This window comes from Alosa pseudoharengus, unplaced genomic scaffold (genome assembly GCF_046254945.1).
Source record: "Alosa pseudoharengus isolate Yale_2024_CS ecotype anadromous, Long Island Sound unplaced genomic scaffold, YU_APseudo_1.1 YU_APseudo_1.1_scf_15, whole genome shotgun sequence".
NCBI lineage: Eukaryota > Metazoa > Chordata > Actinopteri > Clupeiformes > Clupeidae > Alosa > Alosa pseudoharengus.
Genome location: NW_027468620.1, coordinates 16536798 through 16561797, shown reverse-complemented (window position 1 = coordinate 16561797; position 25000 = coordinate 16536798). Strand labels below are relative to the sequence as shown.

General features: G+C 45.6%; 1 protein-coding gene across 1 annotated transcript in view; it reads left to right on the top strand.

The window, feature by feature from the left end:
• cdh23 (cadherin-related 23) overlaps positions 1-25000 on the top strand; it is a 243160-nt gene that overhangs the window by 159450 nt on the left and 58710 nt on the right. The window contains exons 18-26 of the mRNA XM_076285746.1: positions 2628-2744; positions 3284-3396; positions 4509-4616; positions 7886-8075; positions 9656-9801; positions 10982-11201; positions 12533-12685; positions 13023-13136; positions 14125-14273. Coding sequence (XP_076141861.1) covers positions 2628-2744; positions 3284-3396; positions 4509-4616; positions 7886-8075; positions 9656-9801; positions 10982-11201; positions 12533-12685; positions 13023-13136; positions 14125-14273 — 1310 coding nt within the window. The remainder of the gene's footprint in view (positions 1-2627; positions 2745-3283; positions 3397-4508; positions 4617-7885; positions 8076-9655; positions 9802-10981; positions 11202-12532; positions 12686-13022; positions 13137-14124; positions 14274-25000) is intronic.

The following is a 25000-nucleotide window of genomic DNA, read 5'->3' as shown; positions in this document are numbered from 1 at the left end:
GAGCCCCGAGTCACACACACACACACGCACACACATACAAACACACACACACAGACACACACACACACACACACACACACACACACACACACACACACACACACACACACACACACACACACACACACACACACACACACACACACACACACTGCCACCCTGTTTCACTCCTCATTTACTTCAGTCCTGCTGCCGCCTCTGTCCACGTCTTGTCCGCATCTTGTTTTGTTTCTTTCAGTTGTCCAGACAGGATGTAAATTGAGTGTTCACCACTCAGTCTGCTGAGAGCGAGTGGCAGAGGGAGACCATGAAAGAGCACGAGAGGGAGGGAGTGTTTGGGTTTGTGTTTGTGTGTGTGAGAGAGGAAGTGTGCGAGAAAAAGCACGAGGAAGCAAAAAAAAAAAAACAGAAAGCTGGGCGAGAGATGCTTTCGTATGCATTTATTCGGACAAACGCTTTCATCCCAGACAATGGACTCCTCCCTCCCATCACCCGAGGAAATGAGATTTGGGGTTGGCTGGGGCCCGCGACCTAGCAGCCGCCTGAATCGGCCAAGTGCATGCCACACTCCGCGAGTCCAGGCTGAAGGAGGCGATTGTGATGGGAAAAGGGCCACGCAGCTATGCCACCCCCCCCCCCCACCCTGCTCCTCTCTGCAGTTCTCAGGGCATCGATTAGGGGCCTCCGCCAAGCGCCGGCGACGGCATGCCAAACACGCTGCTAATCCCCCGATCCATAAGCCCCTCAAACGCACCCGCTCAATGCTGCGTGTCGTGCAATTGACTGCATCTATTACTCTGTTGGTTTCTCTTCTCTCTGTTTGATTTTCTCTCTCACTGTCTCTCTCTCTCTCTCTCTCTCTCTCTCTCTCTCTCTCTCTCTCTCTCTCCCTCCCTCTCCCCATCTCCCTATCTGTGCGTTGGTCAATCCTGCTGTGGCTTCCTTATCTCGCCGTCTGCTCCGTGTTGTGGTTACCGTTGCCGTTCGTTGTTGTTTTCTTTTTGTTCTCACCGGGTTCTCGCTGTTGCCATCTCACTCTGTCTGCGAATCGCTTTTCTGTCCGTCTTCTAGTCTATCCCTACACACCCACACCCACCCCAACACCCCCCACCCCCACCCCCATCCTCCACTGTTTTCAATTTCTGTAAAGCCTTACTGGGATGAATAATAATTGTTTTTGTCGGAGCTCTTTTAGAATGAACCGCCAAAGAGAAACAGAAGGAGGAGTACAAGTGAGAACTGCCGGCCCACCCAGTTACAACAGAGTCTCTTAACAGAGCTCCTGTGGGAGATCACACACACACACACACACACACACACACACACACACATTCTCACACACACACACACACACACACACACACACACACGCATTCACACACACACACACACACACACACACACACACACACACACACACACACGCACACACACACATACACATACTATACACACACACACACACACACAAACGCAGCCTTTTGTATAAGTATAAGTATAAGTATATATACTCTTTTGATCCCGTGAGGGAAATTTGGTCTCTGCATTTATCCCAATCCGTGAATTAGTGAAACAGACACAGCACACAGTGTACACACAGTGAGGTGAAGCACACACTAATCCCGGCGCAGTGAGCTGCCTGCATCAACAGCGGCGCTCGGGGAGCAGTGAGGGGTTAGGTGCCTTGCTCAAGGGCACTTCAGCCGTGCCTACTGGTCGGGGTTCGAACCGGCAACCCTCCGGTTACAGGTCCGAAGTGCTAACCAGTTTTTTTTTTTTTTTTTTTTTTTTTAAAAGTATAAAAAACTCTGGGTTGAACTCACACACACACACACACACTCACACACACACACACACTCTCACACACACAAACATTCAGTAGACTGAGCAAGAGTCATTGGTTTAATCCTGAGTAGGATGTCCGGCAATTAGGTTAACAAGATATACAGTATAAAGACGGCAGTCTCTGGTGTTCAGGAAGCAGTTCAGTCTAGCGTAGGCCCCTGTCCATGATCCGGCGAATGGCAGGAAGATCTCAGATCCTGCTGATAGTAGAAAGCAGGGGCGATGAGCATATCTCCGGATAGCAAGACAGGGACCAGCTGGTGGCGGTGGGTTGGTGGGGAAACATCAAAGTCGGCATGCTGAAATTCAGCAGAGAGATGAATGCGATGGTTTAAAGATGCGCACAAGCCACCTATTGGTAAATAGGCTTCCTGGTAAAACGTCACCGAAACTATCACTTCCAAAGTAAGACATGTGTAGAGTAGAACCATTTGGCTATGAAATGGTTTAGGAGGTTCACTCTGTCCTCACTTTCTTCTGTCTCTCTCTCTCCTCACTTTCTGTCTCTCTCTCACGCTCACTGTCTGTCTCTCTCTCTCCTCACTTTCTGTCTCTCTCTCACGCTCACTGTCTGTCTCTCTCTCTCCTCACTTTCTTCTGTCTCTCTCTCTCCTCACTTTCTGTCTCTCTCTCACGCTCACTGTCTGTCTCTCTCTCTCCTCACTTTCTTCTGTCTCTCTCTCTCCTCACTTTCTGTCTCTCTCTCACGCTCACTGTCTGTCTCTCTCTCACACTCACTTCCTGTCTTTTTTTCTGCCCCTCATGCTGACTGTCTGTCTCAGGGGCTACGGTGTTGTACGTGAACGCCACAGACAAGGACGCGTCGCGGGAGTTTGGACAGGCCTCGCTCATCTACGCGCTTCAGGGCTCGTCTCAGTTCCGCCTGAACACGCGCTCAGGTCAGTCACGGCTCTGTGCCTGTAGAGCACACGTCACATGTGACGCCCGCTACTGGTCCTGCCCAGCAGACACTATGAAGAGTTCAGATGCAGAATCCTCTAAATCCATTTGACCGCTTTTATTTTAAATGATTTTTTTTATCAGGCTCCTATAGGTTTTTGCCTACAAATCAATATTTCAGACCATAATGAGAGTTTTTAAGCAAAATGATTTGATTAATGTATGCTATGTGTGGAGAGCATTCACTCAACATCGTTATCTCATTTTTGATGGAGGTGGCGTTTAGAGGCGCTTGCATGTGTGGACATAGGTTTCATTAGAATGAGGTGCATAGTAGCTGTTTGTGTTGCTGTGTGTGTGTGTGTGTGTGTGTGTGTGTGTGTGTGTGTGTGTGTGTGTGTGTGTGTGTGTGTGTGTGTGTGTGTGCTTACAGTCATGGTTGTGCATCTATATGTGCATGTTGGTACATGGTTGGTGTGTGGTTGTCGGTGTGTGTGTGTTTAAATACAAATACTGTACTTGTGTGTATGCGTTACAGGTGAGATCACCACCACAGCTCTCCTGGACCGTGAGGTGAAGTCCGAGTACATCCTGATCGTGCGTGCAGTGGACGGAGGGGTGGGACCCCTGCAGAAGACGGGCATTGCCACGGTAACGCATCCCCTCCTCATCCATATCCCGAGCTGGACACAGAGAAGAGGCTCATTAAGAAACGGCGCTATCTTTAGCCCACTGATGAATTACGCACGGCTTAGTGATTAAATTATCACTAGACGCCGGCACTACAGGGGTGGCCAAATTAAAAGGATCACACACTCTTGTGTCTTACAAGCAGGGCGGGTGAAACAGCGCCGGCTTCAAAGTTTATTAAAAAGCCATGAAACTGTCAATGCTAGTTTAGCTCTGTCTGCCGTATCGCCGCAAAGGTAAACCAAATGAATCCATCTTGGTATGCAAGACTCAGAGCCCTTTAGGATGCTCAGTGGTGGGTTAAAGCCAGGAGATTCTAAGTGTCTGATTAGGATTTCATATGTTGCTCAGTCTGGTGGTTTCACTCCATTTGCCATATCTTATCTACCAGGCCGTTTGAACGCCCCCCTACCCCACCCCTCGGCAGGGATGGCTGGGTGACGTTTGGGTAAAAGACGTGGGGATGGAAGAGGGGGGGGGGACAGGAGACAGTCATTTTCTGTCAGAGGAGTATCATCATCTCCAAGCGATGAGAGGGCCTCTACTTTGTGATTTTCTCTCCTCTAGTCGAGATGGAAGTGTCAGTCAAAGCGGCTTGTGTCTCTTTTATGGGGGTTTGTTGTCATTCTTCCTTCTACCCCTGCGGTTAGAGTGATTTTTTGGGGTCTATTTGCGCTCTCCTTCTCTCTCTATTTACCTTTCGTCTGTTATAGCACCACTGTCTTGATGTGCAGTGACTATACTGTCTGTTTTGTTGTCATTATACTCTTAAATGCTTCCTTTCAAGTTTGTTTGTCTATGCAGATACATAACACTTGTCTCTATATTCATGTTTGTTTTTCTCGTCTAAACTGCACAAAGTGTCCTTGAGGCTGGGAAAGAGCTCCTAAAGTAAATATGTATATCTGAATGGAGATGTTGTTGGTGATGAAAGGAGAGGGTGGCCTGCTGCTTCAAAGACACATGTGAATGTGGTGCAGTTTCCATGATCTGGCGTCTGGTCATTTACTGATAGTTTAACAAAGTTTTGAATATTAATGATTATAACCCACCCAACCCCAACCCACCCCCAGGTGAATGTCACCATCCTGGACATCAACGATAACGCCCCCATGTGGCGAGATGAGCCATACCTTGCCAACGTGGTGGAGATGAGCCCCATCAACACCGATGTCATCACGGTGAGCAGCGCCCCATACAGGCTGCTCTATGCTCTGCCTCACTCCACACACACACACACACACACACACACACACACACACAAACACACACACACACTCTCGCTAACACACACACACACATGCATACACACACAAACACACACACACACAAACACACACACACACACACACGCACACAAACACACACACACACACTCCTCAGAGGCTAAGTGTTTTTGTTTTCTGTTGAGGCAATCAGTTGGGGAGTGTGGCTGCTGATACACACACCCTGAGAAAAGAGCTCTTCAAAGTGTGTGTGCTCTGCTTGAAGCAGCATAACATGTGTTGCATCATGGTAACTCTGAGTTTCAAAGGAAATGTTTTCACACCTTTTTTTGGTAGACTTGACTGCTTCTGTGTCCATCTGTTTTTTTTTTTTTTTTTTTTTTGAAGAATCATTTAGATCTTTTATATCTTAGAAAACAACCAAAAGAAAATGTGGTAAAACTTCACTTGACAGGTGAGTTCATAACACATTCATAGCAGCTGTCATAAACTGCACATAAAGAATTCATGACTGTTTCATGAACTATGACTCAACATTCATACCAAACCTTTCATGAATGTGGAAGACAGAACGACGACAACGTGTAAAAATAAAAGTCCATCAATCACAAAGCAGCATTGCCGTTTTTGTAAACTAGCCATTCAGCTGACCCGTATTGTGTAACCTGGATACCATTAATTTAATCTCTCGAGCCTTTGTAAATATTTCATGAATATCTTATGGAGTCTACAACAAATGTCACTTTACTATACAAGTATTCATAATCACTGAGTTTAACACTGGGAGGTAAACTAGATACATTCAGCTGACCCGTATTTGTGTAACCTGGAATGGTTGGAGATTCCCAGTAGCAAAAGTTGAGAAATCATCTGCAAAGGTTACATCATAAAACAAATACATTTTTATAAAACAAAAAATATTTGCTTGACCATGTTCTGTGATTTTGGCACTGGAGTAGCCCATTGATTCAGATGTGACGTGATCAAGTTAAGGTTTGGAGCAATTGTTGGACTTTTATTTTGACAAGTTGTCGTCATTCTGTCTTCCACATTTACGAAAGGTTTGGTATGAATGTTGAGTCATGTCTCATGAAACAGTCATGAATGCTTTATGTGTAGTTTATGACAGCTGCTATGAATGTGTTATGAACTCACCCGTCAAGTAAAGTGTTACCGAAAAGACCCAACATCATGTTCGCTGGGGGTTTTGGAAACTGCACCCTTGAAAAAAGTTGGGAGGATTTAATTGTACATGATATCAGGCCTACAGCCCAAAGATCTTGCAATTCTGGCCCAATTGCATTAGCCATTCTAACTTTAGAACAGGACGTAACTAATACACGGGGCGGGGGCATATAGGGTGCATCATCAGACAGGGAGCAGGTAAGCAGACAGAGCCTGGGTCGTAAACAGCGAGGGGGTTGTGTATTCTAGCTCCCCACCCTTTGTCCTGCTAGTGTCTTTGGCGGTATGCTGTTGCTAATTAAGCCCCTGAATGTCCATTCATTAGCGCAGTGCCAGCTAGCGTAATTAAGGAGATCTGATTGCTAATTAAAATGTAGCCTGCAGTCAAACGCATTTGTAATTACCCCCATGGTCGCCTGATGGAGTGAGGAGAATGCAGTCTCTCAGAATGTAAATGAAAGAGCAATGGAGACAGAGAGGAGGAGAGTAGAAGAGAGGAGGAAAGGAGAGAGGAGAAGAGAGGTGATGAGGACAAGAGGAGAAGGGTTGAGAAAAGAGGAGTTCAGAAAAGCAAAAAGGTGGCAAGAGAGAAGGACGTGTCCATCTTATTCTACCCCTTCACAGTCTTATTCTACCCCTTCACAGTCTTATTCTACCCCTTCACAGTCTTATTCTACCCCTTCACAGTCTGACTATGCTGTAGGAGGTAGCCTATTCGAACCACAAAATATCCTCTCTAGAGAGACAATGTTGGAAACATAATTTACCGGGAATTCATGAAGCAACCTCTACCTGTTAAACCACAAAAGTCAGCCACCACGCCTCAGGCAAAGCTACCGAAATTGGGGGAAGAAGAGAGAAACAGAGAGAGAGAGAGAGAAGCCCAACTCTGAACTCCAAGTGCAGCTAATATCTAATTCAGTATGGTTCGCTTTCTTCCCCCGTCTGTTACAGATCATTACTTCACCTGTGCATCACTCGCTCACACTCAGGGCCGGGAGTTCAACAAGCACGGCAAATCTAGACATGCACCTCCCAAAGATTTTTGCTACTGGATTAAATTCAATTTGATGAATTTATCAGGTCATAGCTGTCTTTAAAGCTTTTTTTGACCTCTTGTCATCTCTCAGTCTCCTCTCTCTCTCTCTCTCTCTCTCTCTCTCGCTCTGACTCATATCTTGTTTAGGCATAGGCCTACAGTATGAGCAGTATTCTAATTGACGGTCCACAGCGATGCCCGTTCTCCCGCTTCATAATTCAACCTCCTTCGCAACCTTTGTCCCTCTAATGGCCAGTTAAGAGTTTTGAGTATTTCTTCGGCGGCGGCGTGAATAATTGATGGGCTCCTTTTAAAAAACTCGCTGCGTGTTGCCGGGTCTCCGGGCGAATAAGTCAGCGCATAAATCACACGGCCAGGCATCCTGTGGAGACACCGTGGCATGATTGAATTTTTCTCCCTCCCGAAGACGCTGGCTCGGACCGGAATCTCGATGCAGTTGAGCCTGACCCAGAAGGCTGTCGTGGAACATAACGCGATGATTAGATTACCACACCTTCGCCGTGTACTTGATTTTCTATTTTTTGGTGTGCACACTTATGCTAGTCTGTGATAACATTTGTGATTTGTCTCCTGTTTCCCGCTGTTTATTATTCCAACCTTCCTTTTAAACCCACCCCTCTCTCTGCAATTACCACCTGTTACTTCCTTATCCTTTACTCATAACACTTCTGGTTGTTTTCACTGGTCTATTTCTCTTTCCTTTGTCCTCTTATATTCGTCCTCCAACCTTGTGTCTTGTATCCTACTTTTTTCTTTCCTCTTTTTCCTTTCCTCCTTGTCTCCTTCCTTCCCTCTACTTCTTAACACGTCTACTTTCCATTTCTCCTCTCCTCTCTTCTCCTTCATCTCCTCTTCCTCTTTTCCCTTTGTCTTCCCCCTCTTCTCACCCATCACTCATTCACTCTTTTCATTCCCTCTTTTCTCATTCCTCCTCCATCCTTTCCTCTCCTCTCTCTCTCTCCCTCTCTTCTGTGCTCAGGTGTTGGCAGTGGACCCAGACTACGGGGACAACGGCACAGTGGCGTACTCCATCAGGCCCCCCAACCCCTTCTACACCATCAACAGCACCACGGGCAAGATCCGCACCAGCGGCGCCGTGCTGGACCGCGAGAGCTCCAACCCCCACAACGCACAGCTCATGAGGACCATCGTCATCTCAGCCACCGACCGTGAGTGTCGCGCATGCGCTCACACGCATGCACGCACACACACACACACACACACACACACACACACCCTAACACACTCATACACACAGATACACACACACTCACACCATACACAGCTCATGAGGACCATCGTCATCTCAGCCACCGACCATGACTCTCGCACACACACACACACACACACACACACACCAATGACCATGAGGCTAGCACTCACCTTACACACGCACACAAACCCTGACAAACATGCACTTCATACAAACAGCTCAGGAGGAGCATCACCATCTCGACCACAAACCATTCCACATAACTCTTACACACACACACACACACACATAGAGGGACATACCAGCCGCCTTTGGCCAGCTGACCACCACTATCAGTCACGATGAGCAGTTTTCTTTGTAAGGTGGCACCACCAACCATTCCCTGCATGCAGAGAAGAAAATAGTGGTGGAGAACATTGTGTCTCTGTAAAGGGGAACAACAACACATTGCATTTATATAGCCCTTGCCAACGCACCCAAAGAGCTTCACAGTGAAAGGGGGGGGGGGGGGGCTCACTAACCACCACCAATATGTAGCACCCACCTGGGTGATGCATGGCAGCCATTATGTGCCAGAACGCTCACCACACACCAGCTTGAGGTGGAGAGTGAGGGAAATAAGCCTTGAACGGTATAGAAAAGAAAAACTTCCTCAGATTGTCCAGTGACCTCTGCTAACCCCCTGTACCCTTATCCATGGGCTCGTTGATAAATGTAGCTGGTTGTTGTCTTAATCAGACACACACACACACACACACACACACACACACACACACACACACACACACACACACACACACAGACACACACACACACACACACAGACACACACACACACACAGACACACACACACAGACACACACACACACTCTCTCACACACACACAGACACACACACACACACACACACACACACACACACACACAGACACACACACACACTCTCTCACACACACACACACACAGCTCCTGCAGTGTTGCCTGTGATATAGTAGGCGTGTATTGGTGATAGTGTTTCAGCGTTCTCGGTGTCTCAGCATGGCAGTGCAGATAATCTGGGCTCCTCTCTCTGCTGATCAGTGGACAGCTCCGGGCCAAATCTCATCAAACACCCAGTTTTTCACTGGCGCTGCAGTTTTGCTGATGGCTTTGTATGTTCAGGGTGGGTGAGTGTGTGTGTGTGTTTGTGTGTGTGTGTGTGTGTGTGTGTGTGTGAGAGAGAGAGAGTTGGATGTGTGTGTAGGGGGATTGGTGCTTATCAGAAGTTTTCAAATCCCTTAATGTCATAATATCCACTGTTTATTTCTGCTGCTGTTACTTGCATACCTAACAATATTTGTTCCTGAAACAGATCAATGTCAGTGTTGCAACATTTAGAGGTTGTGACTTACCCTCTCAGTGCTATAGTAAAAATATTGAACTGTTTCTAAACTGAACAGAGATTCTGCTGCTTCTAAACTTGCCCTTGGGTGTTTTGAGAGTTTGCACAGACTCACAGTATCTACTGTATACTCATCTCTCTGACGCCATCTACAGGTGGCACTCCACCTCTGCAGTCCTCTGTCAGCACCACTGTGTTTGTCAACCTCCTGGACCTGAATGATAATGATCCCGCCTTCCTCAACCTCCCATTTGTTGCTGAGGTGCTAGAGGGCCTCCCGATTGGTACATCTGTGTTCAGGGTGAGTGTCTAATTACAGTGATTGTTCGCATGTGAATCACACAGAGTGTGTGGTATATACTTAACTGAACAGAAGGCTGATAAAGCCTGAGAAAGTATAGGGATTACGGAATAATTTTTATTATGAAGTTTCTATTAAAATGAACAGAAAGGAATCATACTGTTTCCACTCTGTGCCTTATTAGAGATTCTTGCTGTAATATTTCATGAATAGGCCTTACAGAGCAGGGTCAGAATGCTTAGGCATTAGTATTTCACTGAGTTATACAAAACTGTTGTAAAGATTCTCTTTAGTCAAAAGAGAACCAAGAAAGTGATGTATCATCTGGCTTTGAATGGAAGCTTCTCAAATTAAATTGCTACCAGATTAGAAGTTCTTGTTGAATTCAATGAAAGTGATAGCAGAGTTTATCTGCAGGCATGGTGGGTGGGGGCAGTTCAGTTGTGTTATAATCACCCACTGCTGGTCCTGCAGAGTTCCTCTTTTAAAGCAACACCAAAGAGTTTTTTGTACCTTAAAATAATGTTACCAAAATCAGTTCAGTGGTTCATCAACTCGTAACAGGGTGAACGGCACTTCTGCATTCGCTTCACAGTCCTCTATCGGCTATAACCGCACTATTTACGTTTGCCAGATCGGGTAGCGGATCTGTAGTTCCATGGGATGAGACATAAGAAACTACAAATTTGACATGCTTCTGATGTCGCAATACATCGTACTTTCATAAAATCATGCAACATACTCTACCTTGTCTGTGAACATCGTTATTTGCAAAGCTGGTGCTGGATAAACAAATAGCATGCATGTGACAGAGGAAAAGTGATTTGGTGTTGCTTTAAACATGTGCCCTAATTTAAATGGTGGGCAAAGTGCAAAATCTAAAGTCTAAAGCTAATTTAGTTCAAAAAACGAAGCGAAATACTATGTACCGGTAATGCAATGAGCAGGATCCTAAGTACAAACATCGGTGGACCAGTTCAATGCTCCCACATTACCCCACAGTAGCTTCAGTTTATGTGCAAGAGTATATATACTTATACTTATACTTATACTGCAACACACTTTGCTCACTGAGCACAACACAATTTGCTCCCACTTTGCACACTTTGTCCTCCGTCTTTGAGATTAGGTCCTATTGAGTGTCCCATTCTCCTCACACTACCCCCCTCCCGCTGCGCAGGTCCAGGTGGAGGACCCGGACGAGAAGGAAAACGGCGCGGTGACCCTGGTGCTAGAGATGGGCATGCCGCGCCTCGACTTCACCCTCAACACCAGCAGCGGCGTGCTGACATCCACCGTGGCGCTGGACCGCGAGCGCATCGGCCAATACTACCTGCGTATCCTAGCCTACGACGCCGGGAAGTACCCGCGCACCTCCACCAGCACGCTCACCATCACAGGCGAGACGCCGCCGTCACACACCTCCACCTATGCTTATGAGTCAGACTGTTGCAGATGCACACCTACGACTTAACTAATCACCACGTCATAGACGTACTCACACACACACGCACACACACACACACACACACACACACACATATAAGCACGCACACACATAAGCACACACACACACACACACACACACACACACACACACACACACACATATTTTTGCTAAGAATTGCAAGATGAACAGAGATGAAAGCATACAAATGCACCGACACCTTCACCAGCACCTCTTCAACACCTTCATCTACACTGGCATGTTTTTTTTCACATCTGTAGGATCGATAGTATCATGTACTCCTTTTAGAACTGAGTTTAAACCATTGGCAGAGACTTTTTAAATGAGGAAACACAGCACTCAAAGAAGCTCCCACAGAAATGTATGGGGTTAGTTTGTAACGCAATCATGGCAGTCGTCTACACATATTCCTCCCCTTACACCACCAAAAGTTGACATGTGAATACATCGTGTTGTGAGGTTGGTGTTGTGAAGCTTTGCGTACGTGCAGTTCTGCCCGAAATAGATGCCAGAAAAGTGCCCAAAATGCATTGCAATATAGCCGCTGAGTGGAGGGACTTGCCTACAAGGACTTTGCCATAGGTTCCAGTGATTTTCGAACAGCCAAGGGTCGTTGTTAGATATGATGAAAGCGAAGTGCCTAAAAACTCCATAGCTGTTCTAAAATCACTGGAACCTACGGACTCGAATGGCTTTTCTTAAACATAACACCTACTGTATACCTGGCAAGATTTGGTAACACTTTACTTGACAGTATCGACATAAGAGTGACATGACACTGTCATGAACACATGACACTGTCATGACACATGAGCCTATGACACGTTCATGAAAGATGTCTTATGTCGATATTGTCAAGTAAAGATAAATGCACAGCAAAAGACATGTTACAATTTATTAATAGATAATCATTCTTCATATGCTTCTTCTATAAGAATGGTTCCCAAGCAAAGTCAAGACACAGCAACGCTAACGTTTTGTCAATTCATTGTAGCGCAGTAGAGAATGAAATGTGATCAACATGGTTGTGCTGGGTTTTACAACAGCATCAAACACGATTCAGCCAATCATAATTAAGGGCCAGAACTATCCGTTTTACAATTGTTTGTTTATCTCTTTCCAAAAACTATAATTGTGCCACCACAGGCCCACTCCTTTTGGCTTGAACTATTAAGCCATTTTTCCTTCTTAACACCTTTCTCTCTCTGTCTTTCTCTCTCTCCCCCACTCTTTCCTCTCTCTCTGTCTCTCTTGCTCTCTTAGTGATGGACGTTAATGATGAGACTCCCACCTTCTTCCCACCCGTGTATAACGTGTCACTGCTGGAGAGCGTTCCGCGGGATCACATGGTCGTGCAGCTCAACTGCTCCGACAACGACGCCGGTCTCAACGCTGAGCTCAGCTACTTCATCACAGGTGTAAAACAGGACTTGTGTGTGAGCGGGTGTCTGGGTTTGTGTGTGTGTGTGGGTGGGGGGAAATTAAGTTCTATTTTGGATGTTTCTTGTCTTAGTATGTATATTGAGATGAGGGTGTGTTGGCTATCTGAGAAGGCCTCTTAGTTTAGTGTGCTTCTGGTTCAGGTTTTGGTTTTGAGGACTGTGTGTGTGTGTGTGTGTGTGTGTGTATGTGTGTGTGTGTGTGTGTGTGTGTGTGTGTGTCCATTTATGTGTATGTATCTGTGGCTGCTCCCATTTGAACTACTCTGGTAAAGCAAAATGGGTGTGTGACCTGTGCTGTGTGGGCCATGCAGGGGGGAACCAAGATGGGAAGTTCAGTGTCGGCTTCAGAAACGGGATTGTGAGGACAGTAGTAGGACTGGACCGGGAGTTCCAGGCTTCCTACACACTAGTCATTGAGGCCATCGGTGAGTCAGTGTGTGTGGGTGCCTGTGCGTGTGTGTGTGTGTGTGTGCCTGCGTGTGCCTGTGTGTGTGTGTGCCTGTGTGTTTGTGTGTTTGTTTGTGCGTGCATGCATGTGCCTGTGCCTGTGTGTACTGTACATGTGTGTGGGGGTGTCTGTGTCTGTGTGTGTGTGTGTGTGTGTGTGTGTGTGTGTGTGTGTGTGTGTTTCTATATGTGGGAAGGAGAAAGGGAGAGAGAGAGGCAGAGAGTCAGAGAGAGATAGAAGAGTGAGAGAGAGACAGAGAAGAGAGAGGGAAAGAGAGAGAGATTAAGACCACCAATATTTATATTTCTCTCCTAAAGTAAAAAAAACTTTGAGGGTTTCCTGTTTACACCGAAACCATTGGGTCTGCTCATAGTTCTTCGTGTTGAAGTATTGCAGGTATATGTGTCAGTTTCTGTGTCTCCCCTGAGTTCCGGTGCTTTGCAGGTTGGCTGGCTTGCACACTTGCAAACAGCTGTTTGCTGTCTATCTGATGTTTATATCCAGAGCACTCTGTATTGAACCATGAACAAATGATCTTCAATCTGGAATCAGACAATTACATGTATGCCCAAGTTTAACAATACTGAAAGCAATATATATAAAGATATATATGACGGATGAAGAGTGTAGTTTTACTCTGTATATCGGTTGTAAACTGTGAGTGTGCGTGTGTGTGTTTGTGTTTGTGTGTGTGTTTGTGTGGGTGTGTGTGTGTCTGTATGTGTGTGTGTGTGTGTGTGTATGTATACTGTATATGTATGTATATCTGTGTCTGTGTCTGTGTTTGTGTTTGTGTGGGTGTGTGTGTGTCTGTATCTGTGTGTGTGTGTGTATGTATATATGTATGTGTGTCTGTGTCTGTGTGTGTGTGTGTGTGTGTGTGTGTGTGTGTGTGTGTGTGTGTGTGTGTGTGTGTGTGTGTGTGTGTGTGTTTGTGTGTGTGTGTGTGTGTGTGTGTTCCACAGATAACGGTCCCGCAGGGGGCAGGAGAACAGGCACGGCCACGGTGTATGTGAAGGTGCTGGATGTCAATGACAACCGGCCCATCTTCCTGCAGAACAGCTATGAGACCAGCGTGTTGGAAACAGTGCCACAGGGAACCAGCATCCTACAGGTATACACACACACACACACACACACACACACACACAGACATATCATGCACATACCATTACAAATCACACAAGCACCACTACCACACAACAACACCAACAAACACACACACACACACACACACACACACACACACACACACACACACATACACACACACACGCACACACACACACAGACGGACACATCATGCACAGTAACACTTACAAATCACACAAGCACCACAACGGCACAACAATCACCGACATAAACACACACATTCAAGCAGAAATACTAATGGTCTCACGCTCAGATACACCCAGCATAAAACCACACATGCACATACATAGCAGTGACTCCTCTGCCCTAGAACTCTTCAACATCACATAGTCCTACATATACACACACACACACACACACACACACGGATACCCAAAGTCATATAGTCATATATCATGCACGCAGCCTGTGTTTTTGTTTCAAAAAGAACATTTATTATTATCACAAAATCAACACTATGGTAACTGTGGTTTGTGGTGACAGTATACCTCTGCCCAGATCTGTATTTACAAGTGTTATTGCTGTGTGTGTGAGACAGTAAGAGATAGAGAGAGAGAGAGGAGAGAGAGAGGAGAGAGGAGAGAGAGAGAAAGAGACAGACACAGAGAGAGAGAGACACACAGAGACAGACAGAGACAGAGAGAGACAGAACGATTGTATGTGTATCAGTGTGTACAAGTTTGGGTGTGTGTGTGTGCGTGTGTGTGGGGGGTTTTTTGTGTTGTACCATGAGCATTGATATGATTTTGAATACACAACTTAAAAAAGGGTGCTGCTAGAGTTGGAGGAAACCATGGTTACTGTGTGGTCATCAACAAATGACACAAAGACATTGCCATGGTAGCTTTTTAACACAGGCCCAACAATCTTAACCCCAAGCATTCTAAAACCACAGTTTTGGATGAAGTTGACTAGAAGCTCCTCAACTCTTTCTCCAGTTCTTTTTGCCCATACACATCATGATATAACCCTCCAAAAACTACAATTAATGTTAATGTCAAGTGTCAAGTCAACAAACATATCTGATCACTTCTAACATATCATACAGTGTCTGTTACAAATCCTTGTGTTGTCTATGTAGAAGTGAGATTATTAGGTCACCATCAGAAACATTCTAGTGATGGTTTAGTCCTGTGAAGAGAAACTATCAGTTGTTGTTGCTGTAGTTCCTTCTGTCCAGTGAGCAGGAACTTTGAGTAGTCAAAAAGCAAGTCTTCTTGAAGTTGAGATCAGCATGTGAAATCAGTGGGGTGGGTTCTGGTTTGGTTGAAAGGCTAACCTACTATCTTTGCTCAGACGCATACACTGTGGCTAACTGTGGCACTCTCTCAGAGTAACAGCCCTCAGGCACGTTTCGCTTCTCAAATGGCACAGGGCAGCTGGTGAGGCAGGTCAGTTAGTACTTGAAGATGCTTTTCCAAGCAGTCTTGATTTTTAAGGGGCATTTAGGGGTCATGTAGCAGGGGTTGTGGGTGTAAATAATTCCTCTAGACTAGATAGATAGATAGATAGATAGATAGATAGATAGATAGATATTTTATTGATCCCCAAGGGGAAATTCAAGGACTCATGTTGGATGGTCATTTAATGGTCATTATCTGTAGTGGTTAGATGGCTAAGTTGGGTCCCGCTTTGGCCACAGGTATTTCAGGTCAAATTTCGGTGGCGTACTGCAACAGGCAGGGCATGGCAATATGGGGGGGCAGGTTGTGCCTCTGAGGCGTGGTCGCCGTGGCAGTGGGGGGTGTCACCATGATGAGGGGTGCCGATATCGGCGGTGGCGAGCGCCTCTGCGGGGTGCTCCTTCGCACCGAGGAAGAGGAGGAGGAGGAAGAAACAGAGCGACGCATCGAGCCCAGGCGCTTCCACAGCTTGAGCTGGGGCTCGCTGGACCGAGGCGTCCCACAGGAGAGGCCCTCGGCTGGGCTGCAGCCGGACTCGCAACCCCCGTCCGGTGGATCGCCGGAGCAGCAGACGGCCAGGAAGGCGATGCAGCCGCCAAAGAGGAGGAAGAGGCAGGCAGCGATGATGATGATGGGCAGGGGGTCATGGGTTGTCATGGGGAGCACAGGGGTCGTGGAGTTGACGAGCAGGGACAGGTTGGAGGGCGGGGCATCCTGAGCAGACAGGAATGAGGATATGTTGAACGGTAGATTGCTCATTGTTGCTCTAACTGGAAGGAGGAGAAGAAACGAGTGAGACAAAGTGTGTGCGTGTGTGCGTGCGTGTGTGTGTGTGTGTGTGTGTGTGTGTGTGTGTGTGTGTGTGTGTGTGTGCGTGTGCGTGCGTGCGTGTGTGTGTGGGTGGGTGGGTGGTATTTGTCAAGGTGTGTTCTTAATCTGTGCATGACTTGCATCACTTATGCTATCACTTTAACCCTGAAGTTAAACAGTCATACATAAATACACAAAGGCACACACAACACACACACACACACACACACACACACACACACACACACACACACACACACACACACACACTCACATAGACAAATAGGTGGCATTTGAAGCAATTAGGTGACCATTAAATAAACGGCCAAACAAGACTCACTGCATGACAGACTTTCTTGGGTGTAATACAAATTGTTTTTTATTAAAATAGCCCTTCACCCATATCAAATCATGACTCCCTCTCCTCACCCTCCCTCCACCCTTCCCATCTCCTCTCTCCTCCCCCCTCTCACCTTCCCCTCCTCTCTCTCTTCTCTCTCCCCTCTCTCCCCTCTCCCTCCTCTCCTCTCTCTCCTCTCCTCCCCCCTCTCACCTCCCTCTCCTCTCTCTCTCCCCTCTCTCTCCTCTCCTCCCCCCTCTCCCCTCCTCTCTCTCTCCTCTCTTTCCTCTCTCCCCTCTCTGTGCTCTCTCTCCTCTCCTCTCCTCCACCCTCTCACCTCCCTCTCTCTCTCCCCTCTCTCTCCTCTCCTCCCCCCTCTCCCCTCCTCTCTCCCCTCCTCTCTCTCTCCTCTCTCACCGCGCCCAGCACAGCATTTGTAAATGTCATTGTCTCTAATGTGGAGCAGACAAACCCGGCTTCTCGCTTTAATGCAAACACACTGGAACGTGAAATTATGTTTAAGAGCAAATGCCACAAGAGCTCTGAAAAGGCCACCAGAGTAAGATGGCTTGTTAGAGCGCATCAGATCATTAGTCAGCACCTCCTGACACACACACACACACACACACACACACACACACACACACACACACACACATTCATTAGTACACACTTGCACCCCAGCCTCTCACCCTCTCCTATAAAGCACACTCCCTCCCACACACACTTAGTTAAAATGACAGTTACAGTACATGAGCGTCTGTCCATACCATAGCATGTCTTAATCTCTGGAATAAAACACACCTGCTACCACAGGTTACTCTATACAACCACAGGTGGCAGTGTGGTGACTATATAAAACATATTGATGTCAATGGGGCATTTTGCCCATGTTCAGGGTGGAAAATAAAAAAGAAAGATTTGCATAAGACAAATTGGTGTTTTCAAAAAGAAGGGATCATGGAGAATAAAGAAAAACATATTTAAAAAATCTTTGTATATTCCCACAAGGTGTTTGGGTGCTCTGAAAATGATAACCAAAATGATTTTTCAGACTTGTGAGGCCTGCTGTTCAGACCCTGAAGGGATTTATTTTCTGTTCATTGCTTTTTGTGAGAGTGTTTCTACTTATCTCAGTAAGGAAAATAAATCAAGAGCCTATGTTGAGTACAAATATGTCTTCTGAAGGCTTAACCAGAGCCTAGCCAAAAACTCCAATAAAATTTGTATCAACTTTTAGGGACAGCTATGACCATGCAGGATTATCCAGACCAAACGTGACGATTTTGCTACATACTATTCCTATTTATGTACCAGCATGCAAAATTTGAGCCTCCTACATGGTTTAGTTCTTGCGCTGTGGGCTTGTGAACTTTGACAAAAAAAAGAGGCCGAACAAAATCGACACCCCCTCCCCCTGTAAAACTGGCTGTATCTTGGAAAGTATTGATGTTACATAAGAGTAATTTTACAGTGTGTCTCCTGGGTAACATAGGTGCACCTGGTCATTTTTTCAGAACTTTTTGAGACCTAAGTGCGTGGGCCCTGGTTGAACTGACGTGGAATGACCCAGCTCTTTGCTCTCATTCCCTCATGTGACCGCATTTCATCACTTTCCCTCCATCTTACAGCTGTCAAACAACACACTCTTTATCTCTCACTTGCACAACACTCCGTTTCCATCTGTCTTACTTTCTCTCTGATGCACACATATTCTCAGATGCACACGCATACGTGCATGCATAAACACACACACACAAACACACACACAAAAACAGAGATACACACAGTAATAATCAACTCTCTGTGAGATCTCGCTGCAATGTCTCACGTATTTGGGAACTCTCATACACAAACACACATCATTCATCCTCTTCAACCTCTTATCTTGCCTCTTCTCAGAAATTAGCCATACTTCGTAGAACTTTTTATCTTTCTCCCACGAGTTCAATGCGAGATAAAGTAATAAGCAATCACACACAAACACGTCCACACACACAGTCACACACACAAACACACACATACTTTATATGCACTTTTAAAATAATCCACCCCAACTCAAAAGCACAAGCATGCTCTAATATTAATTTAACGTCTAACTAACGTCTCACTAACTAACTAATGAATCTAAAGACGGGCGCATATGGAAACGGACAGTTTACCTTATACAGCCTCTGTGTCCCTCTGTGTCTCCTAAACTCCACAGGGACCAACTCTCTCTCTCTTGTTCTGTTTTTCCCTCTCCCTCTTCCTTTCTCTCTTTCCCTCACTGGGGAGACTCTTGGGGTGAGGGTGATGGAGAGAGAAAGACAGAGAGGGGGCGGGGGTGGGGGGGTGTAAGTTAGAAGAATGAGTGACTTGGAGATGTGGGGACCAGGACGTGTTCCAGAAGTTGTTTAGTTTACGCGGCTGCCATTGTTTATGTAAGAGCCATCCGTCTGTCTGGTAGCCACCCCTTGCACTAGACGGCCGTTCACTGCCGCCGCTTTGATTAGCCTTTTTTTTTAAAGTGCCTGAGTTTGTTTTCGGCGGACTCGTCTCAGGCGTCTCGAGACACCCCTGTGAAGCGATGTGGTGGTACTGGCCTGTGCTGAGAGCCCTATTCATCAATCAGAAGGGGAGAGAGAGAGAGAGAGAGAGAGAGAGAGAGGACAGAGGGAACCCCCCACTGCTTTTCTCTCTTCAGTCACCCTCACCCTATCCCCCCATCCCTCCTCCTTCTCCGGACCCCCCTCCTTCTCTCCCTCTCTTCTCTTCTCCACATCTCTTTATGAAGCTAATGAGACATAGGCCAAGGCCTTTTCTTCTCTGTGTGAGTTTGTGTGTGTGTGAGTTTGTGTGTGTGTGTGTGTGTGTGTGTGTGTGTGTACTTTTGGGGGGCGGGAACAAAGAGGTGTGTATGAGAGAGATAGAGGCTTATTTGGGAGTGTGTGCACGTGAGAGAGTGGACGATGTAGTGAGAGAGTGTGAGAGAGAGAGAGATGGACAGCAAGAGAAAGAGTTGAAAGAGTGAGACAGATGTGGACATGTAAACACAGACGAGTGGCGACAGACAATCTCACACATCTCCTGCTCATCTCCCCATCTTTCATCTTCTGTTTCCCCACCTCTCATTTTCTCTCTCTCTCTCTGTCTTTCACTGTCTCTCTCGTTCCCTTTCTCACAGACACACACACACACTCTCCCTCTTAGTCACTCTCTGTCTCTCTGACACACACACAAACGCGCACACACACACACACACACACACACAGACAAGTATCTGCTCCATATCGTAGAAACTAAAAAAGCACAACCCCACTACTAAATGTTATGAGGGGTTTGTGTTTGCCAGTGTGTTGGAAAGATAAGTTGTTGTTTTGTGTGTGGTGTATCTTGAGTAAAAAGAAATCTCTCCTCTTTCAAGCTACCCCCCCCCCCCCTCTCTCTCTCGCTGTGGTGACAGCCATTGTGGTGGGACAAGACCTTCCAGGGCAAAAATAGTGTTACCATGACAACGTTGAGTAGAGTGTAAAAAAGTACCTAAGCACCAACGCTCCAGTGTCTGTGTGTGTGTGTGTGTGTGTGTGTGTGCATAAGTATATTTTCAATAAGTTTTTTATTGTTTTTGTGGTCATGCTGTCAGTCCCTTAATGTGAAATTCAAGAACAAAATTTTAATTCAGTGATTGAATTTTGATATCATTGTGTGTACCACACTGAACATGGAGCAAAGAAAAGGAGAGAGTTGTCTGAGGAGATCAGATAAATGTTAAAAGTAAAATTTGTCAGACCGTTTCCAAAGCAGCTTGATGATCCTATGACTACAGTTGCAAATGTTCTTAAAATAAGTTTAGGGTCCATGGGACTTTAGCCAACCTTCCTGAGGTGACCCCAGACTGAACAGAGGGATAGTGCAAATTAAAAGACAAAGAGCCAAAGAAAACTGGTAAAATCTAAGTTCAAGCTACATCAGTGGGCACTTTGGAAGACTCCACTGTGAAAACAATACTAAAAAGCAAGACTAGAAATGGCAAAAATGCAGGGTCACAATCCTTTTTGCAGAGATGTCCTTTTTTGGCATGTCACATCAGCTCTATGATGTGATGAAGCTTTCAGAGAAAAGAACTTCATATCTACTCTGAAATATATGGCTGAGGCATTGGCTAAGTTTTGGGGCAGCTTTGCTGCATCTGGTGCAGGGTCCAGGGAACAATGAAATCTCATCATTAGGAGGCTTCCTGGTCTGCAACATACTGTCCAGTATCCAGAAGCTCTGTCTCAGGCACAGGTCATTGGCCTTCCACAGCATAATGAGGGGGCAGCCGTGGCCTACTAGTTAGGGCTTTGGGCTTGTAACTGAAGGGTTGCCGGTTCGATCCCCGACCCAGTAGGAAAATGTGGGTTGGGGAAGTGGTTGACCACTGCTCTCCCATGCCCACATCCACGGCTGAAGTGCCCTTGAGCAAGGCACCTAACCCCTCACTGATCCCCGAGCGCCGCTGTAGCAGGCAGCTCACTGCTCCGGGTTAGTGTGTGCTTCACCTCACTATGTGCTGTATGTGTTTCACTAATTCACGGATTGCAGAGACCAAATTTCCCTCACAGGATCAAAAGAGTATATATATTTATATACTTATACTATATGACCCAAACAGTGGACTATTCTGAAGTAGTTCTGAAGTAAAATAAAATACTGTTACTGTAGTAACTGTACCACATTATCCCAAGCTTCAAAGAGCTCCCTTATGTCTGTGACAGGCAGACATGACACTGCTATATTCTCAGCTTGTTTATACCCCACACTGAACACGTAAGAAAGGCCCATCACTCTGGGGTGTGGTAGCCTACTCTCTGGGATTTATGCACCAAGGTAACTGAAGTATCCAATTTGTGTCTTGAAATTATGTTTGAAATAAATGTCTTAGAACAAAAACGTTGGGTAGGCCTATAGACTTGTATTTTATAGTTAGGCTAGTGAAAACGAGTTGATCAGTAGGCTAGTTGAGTTTGTTATCAAAAAACATAACAGCTAATGTCATGTTGAGCAGGAGATAGGCTATCATAAATCCTCAAATTATGCCCGGGATTGATTCTATTTATAGCCGGACAAATAAAGGCAGGTTCCCATATTTGCCTATACCATACCAACAATTGCCATCAGTCCAGCAGCACTAGAAGACATTGCTTCGATTTAAGTCAATGAAATAACACCTCTTCTTAATATTTTATTATATTGTTGGTTGGATTAATAAAGTCGTTTTCCTACCATGGGTCTCCAACACACGTTCTCAAGCTCATTGTCTTGCCGCCCTTTTCGAGCTAATTGCCAGAGGCTGAAGCCTACTACATTTAAACACAATTGTTGCGTGACTCAAGGCATTCCAGCCTACGAATTTAATAAAAAGACTATTGACCTGTCGCTAAGCTCCGCCCCCCATTGTTACCGTGTGAAAACTCGGACAGACAAACCAGACTTGATTAGAAATACATTGTGGACAATGGCAGCTGACAGTATATGAAAGCAGGCTTTGAGGACGTTTTGGTCGATAAAAGATTTACTTTCCTCCAGAAACTATCAAAAGGGACTTAATTATGCTATGGAGGGGTGTATTCAAAACTTTAGAATACATACAAGGTGACAAGCAGTTGTGGCGAGTAGCCGTGCAAAAACCACTGACGTTAATGCTAGCTAGCTAGTGGAAGATTGATACTAAGATATGTTAGGTTACGTTAATATTTGATGTAGTAAGAATATAGTAGTTGGTTAATGAGCATTTTCATCTTGGGATTTAACAGGGAACCTGTGCCCATGTTGTTGGCTTAGTAGCCTACATTACGTCGAGGCTGTTGCAAACGCGAAAGACGTCCTGTAGGCCAGTGTTTTTCAACCACTGTGCCGGGGCACACTAGTGTGCCGTGAGAGATCATCAGGTGTGCCGCAGAAAATTACCCAAATGTCACTCACTGGTCCAGAAAAGCAACTGTTGCATCAAATAATTTATAACCACATGCTCTCATTGATTGTATGATTGCACTATTTGTGGTATGCAGGCATTGTACAACGGGGCCCCATATCCAGTATTCACAGAATCATCACATATCCAGTTCATAACAACAATTAAATTAGATATAGTCACCTACAAATGAAACAGAGGGCGCTTGTTTTATTGAGCAGGTCTTGCATAGAAGCCATAATAAGGCCATATCTGTGTATTATTTGAAATTTTAGGCTATGGTATGTTTATTTTTTCTTCACACAGGATGTTAGTGTGCCGTGGGACATTTTAAGTGTCAAAAGTGTGCCGTGGCACAAAAAAGGTTGAAAAACACTGCTGTAGGCTACTGTTGATGGAAACATACGGTCCCGTTTTCTAGCCTCTCGGGGTACCGGCTATCAGTATTACACGTCCCCCATGCAAAACGTTTGACAATGGTTATCCGTCGGGTTTTTTTTAGTTAATAAACTCCATAAATAACCATTAATTTGTCAATTTATGCCTCCTCCCTGTTGTTTCCTATGGAGTTGTCCGAGCTGATGTCCGAGTCCCGCTGAGGCTGAACTGTCATTGGCTCATCAGCGTTCTAAGGGTGGCGCTTAGCGACAGGTCAATTAAACAATAACTCAATTTAGGCTACTTGGCTACGCAAAAAGGTTTCTATTACAGCACAACCCCTATTCAATGAATGGCTGCTTTGTCTCGCAATAAACAGTGGTGGAAATCCTGACACTTTTTCTACTGTATGAAACATAACAGTGAACCATCAAATATCTCCCAGTGTTCAATGCCCATCAGTCCCAACATTTAGCAATATAATCAAACAGTCCAAAAGTAAATTAAATCCCAAACCAAACCGAAAATGTTATGCTTTTGATAGCCTACCAGTATGCCGCTCCAAACGAAACGCATCTCTAATGATGGTTGTTAGTAGACAAACTGGCTTCAGATATCCAACAGAGTGAATATGAGATTGTGCAGTCTTACAGTACTGTAGATGGCTGTGGTTAGTGATGTGATGCTGTTAATGGGGAGTTTTACATAGTTAGCGCAAACCCTATAGGTTATTATTTATTTAGCGTACCTATAAGGCTTTTTTTCCTTATCAAAAGTGAGGGGGACGACGGCCGTCTCTTCAGCACTGCGGGGGACATATCCCCCATGTCCCCCGTGCCTCCTGCGCCCCTGATTCTAGTATCATCTATGGAACATCTATGAAAAAAGCTGAAACATGCAGTCTGCAGGTCACCCTTCAAACCTTACACAGCTGGAGCAGTTTGCTCAGGAAGAGTGAGCCGAACTATCTGTTGACAGATGAAGATGTGGTGAATAAAACTGTTATCACATGTGTGAGAAACAATTATGATTGACAGCACAGAAATGACGTTCACATTGGGCAGCTCATCAGCTCTGCTCGCTCTCGCCAGAGAATTTTCTGCTCTCGCATTGAAACTTTGAAACGCTCCACAAGTATTTTTTCCAACCAGAAACACATCATGGATTAAGGCTCGATCAGACGATCGACACCCATCAATCGATATGGCGAGTTCAAGTGCAACGCATGCTTTTGCTTCACAAGAACAGGTGCTAGTGCTATTGTTAAGTTGAGATATATATTATTAAAATATATTATCATTTGCGGTCACATTAGCAGTTTCAATTAGCAGTTCAATTGACACAGTGTCATCAGAGGTGGTGGCAGAAGCGAAACAATTCATAAGAGGGTAAATTCTGGTAGGCCTATCATCACTGTGACTTGAGGTTCGCAACTGCCACGCCTCTTTAGGAGTCTAGAGGGAGGTCCAGTGTTTTCCTGTGGGAGAAATAAACATTATCTTGGATTATTATATCCAATCCCTTAGCCCTACATGCAGGGATGTAAGTTATGAACCCATTTTCTACAAGCCACATCTCTTCCTCAGGGCTGCCAACTCTCAAGCAATGGCCATGAGACTCACACATTTGAATGGATATAATGGAAACCTATGCTGCATCGAAGTGGGGAGCGAATATTCTAAGAACTTTACTTTCTCCTAGTCCTCCTCCTGTAGTCGTGGAAATAATAAACACCAACGCAGTTCTGAACTCCCGGCGGTCGGCTGAATGGTGTTTTAAATTGCTGTGGACACCAATGCCGACATGAGTGCGATGCACTCTGC